This window comes from Brassica oleracea, chromosome C1 (assembly GCF_000695525.1).
Source record: "Brassica oleracea var. oleracea cultivar TO1000 chromosome C1, BOL, whole genome shotgun sequence".
Classification (NCBI taxonomy): Eukaryota; Viridiplantae; Streptophyta; class Magnoliopsida; order Brassicales; family Brassicaceae; genus Brassica; species Brassica oleracea.
The window spans coordinates 9,039,389-9,044,250 of NC_027748.1; the positions used below are offsets into that span (position 1 = coordinate 9,039,389).

Sequence of the window (4,862 nt, forward strand, 5' to 3'; positions counted from 1 at the left end):
GCCCAAAAATTTATGTTTTTTCTGGCAATTCGTACAAAATTGAGGTTTTTTTTTTGCCGAATTCTCTTTTTTTTAGTATACAAGTTAATTATTTTTATGTTTACATCCGAATTAAATTTATTTTGATTTTATTAAATATTCTATGATGCACCATTTTATTTTACATATAGTATTTGCTAATAACTTATCATTTTTAAAAGTATTTCACAATTTTGCTTTCTTTTTATGTTTATTTTAAATTATAAGTAAATAAATTTATTTAGTAGTAAAAAAGGAACAACACTGAAGCAAGCCGGATCTTGAAATCGCGAAAGGAGGAAGGAAGAAGAAACAGAGCATGTAAAAAAGCTTCACACTTTCTCGTAAAAATGGCGACTTTTCGCCCTTCTCTCTTCTTCTTCTTCGCCTTCTTCCTCCTCTTTCTAACCTCTGCAACTCCCCTCGCCGTTTCATCCCTAGTGAATCCCAACCCCTTCAAACCCCCTCGGATCCCTTACTCCGATCACTGCAACCACATCGTCCCCGAGTCCCCCACCGATCCTTCTCCCTCCGCCGCCTCCAGCCCCGCCTCGCTCGCGTTCGACGTCAGCTTCTTCTCCGGCGGCGACTCCTTCTTCAATCGGAACCAGCCGCGAAGCTCCGACGTCAAATCCGCTAGCTTTCGGGCCAAATCGATCCGCAAAACATTGGGCGACGGTGGAATCTACAGAGTCGAGGCGAGATTGACTTTACAAATCTCCAGAACCTCCGGCGATTTAGGGCAGCGAAATATGATTCAGGTGACGCAGATCGACGGACGCAGGATCCCGGTGAGCTTTATGGGTGGACAAAGTTTCGAACTTTACGGGTTTTGGTCGGAACGTACAGGACGAGTCTGTTTGGTCGGATCAGCTCAGGTTTTGTCTCCGTTTGGGACTTATAAGCCCTTTGATGCTCGTCTAATGCTTAGCTACTCCAATGAGTCTAACATCTACGGGAGTTTGGTGAAGGGAGTGTTGGAGAGCGTGAGTAACCAGAGTGATTTTAAAACTGTATCGATTCTCGGCGCAAGGAACACTCCTTTGAACTATGAGTACAAGTTGTTAGAGGAATCGAATGCTGAGTGTGGGAGGAACAGCGAGGAGAGTTTGTCTGTGGAGAGTGTTTTAGGAGGTTTGTGTAAGGTGTTTGAAGGTAGAAGTCATGTTTACAGAACTACTGATTGTGGGATTAACCGTACTTGCAGCAGTGGTGTAGAGTACATGTCTCTCTTGTCGTTGCTGTGTGATGGCGAGAAGATGCGGATGGTTTTGTCGTTTAGTAACACTAGCGGTGTCAGCAGGTTGTTTTCTTTTGATCCGAGGACTGCTTTGGTTGCAGAGGGAGCTTGGGATGTGGAGAAGAATAGGTTCTGTGGCGTTGCGTGCAGGATCTTGAATTTTACGGATTCTTTGAGTAATGCTAAGGTTGGTGACTGTTCACTGAGGTTGAGTTTGAGGTTTCCAGCTTCCTTGTCGATTAAAAGAAGGGCTCCAGTAGTTGGGGAGCTTTGGAGTGCCAAAACAGGTAGGATCGAGTTCTCAAGCCTAAGTGATCCGTTGTGGCGCTTCTCTGGTCTGAGGTATGAGTATACAGAGAGCGAGAGAGTGAGTAAGCTATGCAAGAGCCGGTCCAAAAGCAAAGGAAAGCATTACCCTGATGCTCAAACTTCAGACATGAGATTTGTCATGTCAGTGAAATATCCTGGAGGAGTGAGATCTGCACGTGCAAGCCCTTACTTCGTTGGAGATAGACTGTATCATGATCTCTTGGTTCGTGGGGAAGGCGCTGGTGTAACTAGAATAATCCCTATGAATGTTACAAAAAGCTTCACCAACATCACTTACATGATCCGTTTCTTGAATCCTGTTTCAGAATCTCGTGGAGATATTTTTGCAGAGGGGACATATGATAAGGAAACAGGTGAGTTATGTATGGTTGGATGTCAATCAGTTAAGCTAAACAGCACAATGACTGTTGACTGCAGTCTTGCAATCAGATTCAAGTTTTCACCTATTGATTCGAGAAGCGATGACCGGTTAAAAGGAACCATCGAAAGTACACGGGAGAAGATAGATCCGCTTTATGTTGGACGCATGGAGGTTGCGTCTAGGTCAATCTACGTTCATCAAGCGAAAGAATCTGTTTGGAGAATGGATTTTGAGATTGCTATGGTGTTAATATCCAACACACTCTCGTGTCTCTTCGTTGGGATGCAGCTTTACCATATGAGTAAACACCAAGAAACACTTCCTTTCATCTCCATCGCAATGGCGACACTTCTAGTACTCGGTCACATGATTCCTCTTCTGTTAAACTTCGAAGAGATTTTCAAAAGCAGCCGTAACCAGGGGAGCTTGTTCTTCGAGAACGATAGATGGCTTGAAGCCAAGGAGATTGTGGTGAGGATAGTGACGATGATAGCTTTCTTACTCGAGTGCCGTCTTCTCCAGCTAGCTTGGAGTGCTAGAAAAGCCGCGAAGAATCATCATCACCGTGACAGCGTGTGGAAAGCAGAGAAGATGGTGTGTTACGTGTGTTTGCCACTCTACGTCACAGGTGGATTGATAGCTTGGCTAGTGAACCGTAACAGGACTCCTAAAAGAGTTGTCTACATAGGGAAGCCACGCGCTGCTCGGAACCTCTTGTACCGTCCCGTGACATTGAAACGCTCTTTCCAACGTCCTTCTCTGTGGAAAGATCTAAAGTCTTATGGAGGTTTGATGCTTGACGCGTTCCTTCTTCCTCAGATACTCTTCAATGGGTTTAGCAACTCGGACGCAAAGGCTCTTGCTGCTTCGTTTTATGGTGGACACAGCTTCGTTCGTTTGCTTCCTCATGCTTATGATCTCTACAGAAGTCACAGCTACGGGAAGATTCTTGACTGGTCGTTCATTTATGCAAGCCACAAAGTGGACTACTACTCCACTGCGTGGGATGTCATTATTCTCTGCATCGGTTTCGTTTTCGCTGTTGTGGTTTTCTTGCAGCAGAGATTTGGGGGTCGCTGTTTCATCCCTAAGAGGTTCATAGAGGATGTGAGATATGAGAAAGTTGTGGAGTTGCAAGAAACTGGTGAGCTACACAAGTCCAATGATTCTTGATGATATACAGATACACCACAGTTTTGTCTTTTATTGTTTTTTGTTGGTTGTAGTATATCCAACTTTTTCTTTTGTGTGAAGAGATTGTTACAAGAGTGAATATGAAGTTACAATAAGCATATAACCAAATTCCTGAAGTTAACTTTGCTTATAATATTTTATTTTCTCTTGTGGATCATTTTGTTAATGCTACCAAAATCAAAGTGTTCTTGTCAACATAAGATTCTGTTGCTTGTGGCAGGTTGTTATATCGTTGAAGCAAAACTCATCTCTTGAGCATATCTCACATTCATGAATCCTCTTTGTCCCACAACACATCTACAAATGAAAATGAATAAAAGCCTTAAAGGTCAACAGCAACATGTTTTCAATGTTTATCGCAGGTTTATTCTTTTCTTGTAATTTGATCTTCATCGTCACTAAACAAAGCTTCCCTCAGCTGTGGAATTGCATGATCATTGTCGCCAGTGAATTTATGTGCATTCAGAATATTTTTTTTAAAGAACTAATAACTCATTGTATATTTTAGATTTTTGAAAAACTTTTAGTTGATAAATTTGACATGAAAATACAATTTTATATGAATAAAAAATAGATATAACAAACAAAAATAGAAAAACGTGATATTTGGAAACTAATCTACTAGTATAAAAAACTGCGCGTCTACTAGGTTCTTTTTCTTCTGTTTTGTTTAGGTTATAAGAATTTTTTGGGTCCGACTAGTGACCATTCTAGAAACAAGAGAAACGAATAGAAAAAGAAGGTAGATTTAGAAAGGTTGGCAAGTAATGCCACTTCTGCTCAAGTCTTGTCCAAATCTACAAACTTTAGTCTTCTAGGTATATTAATATCAGTTTACTTTGTTTTGTTGTTGTTGTTGTTGTTTCCATTGATTAATATACATGTCTTAAATTGGTCTGTTTTCCAGGGTCTTATTCACAGAATAACAAATAGATGTGGAGATGCATGCGCTTGCAACCCAGGCCAAAAAAAGAGGAAGAGGATGAAAAAGCTGAAAGAAGTATGTTGTTTACAGACACGTCGAGTGAAGGTGCTGGAGATTTCAGACTGTGGAGGTTGTTTTCAAGAGCTGAAACAAATGATACATTTCTTGGACAATTTGGAATGTCTTGAAATTCTAAAAGTTGGTGTTGACCCCGACAAGAATAGTGAGTTAGTGCGAGCTAATGTAATGCCTCTTCCCAGACTTTCATCAAAGTGCACCATTCAATTCATCTGACCTTTTCTTTCCTGAACCTCTTTTTTTGTAATGTTGCAAAATTGATAATGATTATTATCACTTTAAATATCATTCTTTCATGTTGCTTACAATCTATTAAAAAGGATAATAATTGTTTTCACATGGCCCTTGTGATTCTTAATAACGAGAACTTTTAAAATGTCAAAGAAGAAGTTATTATCGATGGTCCAAACTCCAAAGGATTTTCCCACCTTGTTGCTCGTTTTCCACAATAATAATAACTAGGATAACACCGTGAGTTTATTTGTATATATTATCGATAGTTTTTTTTATATATGTGATCATTTTATTTATATATTTAAAATATTTTTTGTTGTTATTATATAATTTTTTTCCGATGGATCGGATAAATTTTTATTAAAAACAAAGGAACAAAACTATAATTAATACATCATGGGTTGATCTGATTGGACATTAAACAAATTATGACATAAAAACCTTATTTTTTCCATCGAACACATTCTTGAAAAAAGTGAACA

General features: G+C 39.7%; 1 protein-coding gene across 1 annotated transcript; it reads left to right on the forward strand.

Moving 5' to 3' along the window:
- The first annotated feature begins 256 nt into the window (after positions 1-256).
- Positions 257-3,276, forward strand: LOC106309519. The gene has a single exon (XM_013746567.1). The coding sequence runs from the start codon at positions 369-371 to the stop codon at positions 3,120-3,122; it is 2,754 nt and encodes a 917-aa protein (XP_013602021.1). The 5' UTR covers positions 257-368; the 3' UTR covers positions 3,123-3,276.
- Positions 3,277-4,862: the final 1,586 nt, after the last annotated feature.

What these genes read in the sequence shown, in the direction of transcription:
- LOC106309519 (XM_013746567.1), top strand. Translation starts at nt 369, where the DNA reads ATGGCGACTTTTCGCCCTTCTCTCTTCTTCTTCTTCGCCTTCTTCCTC.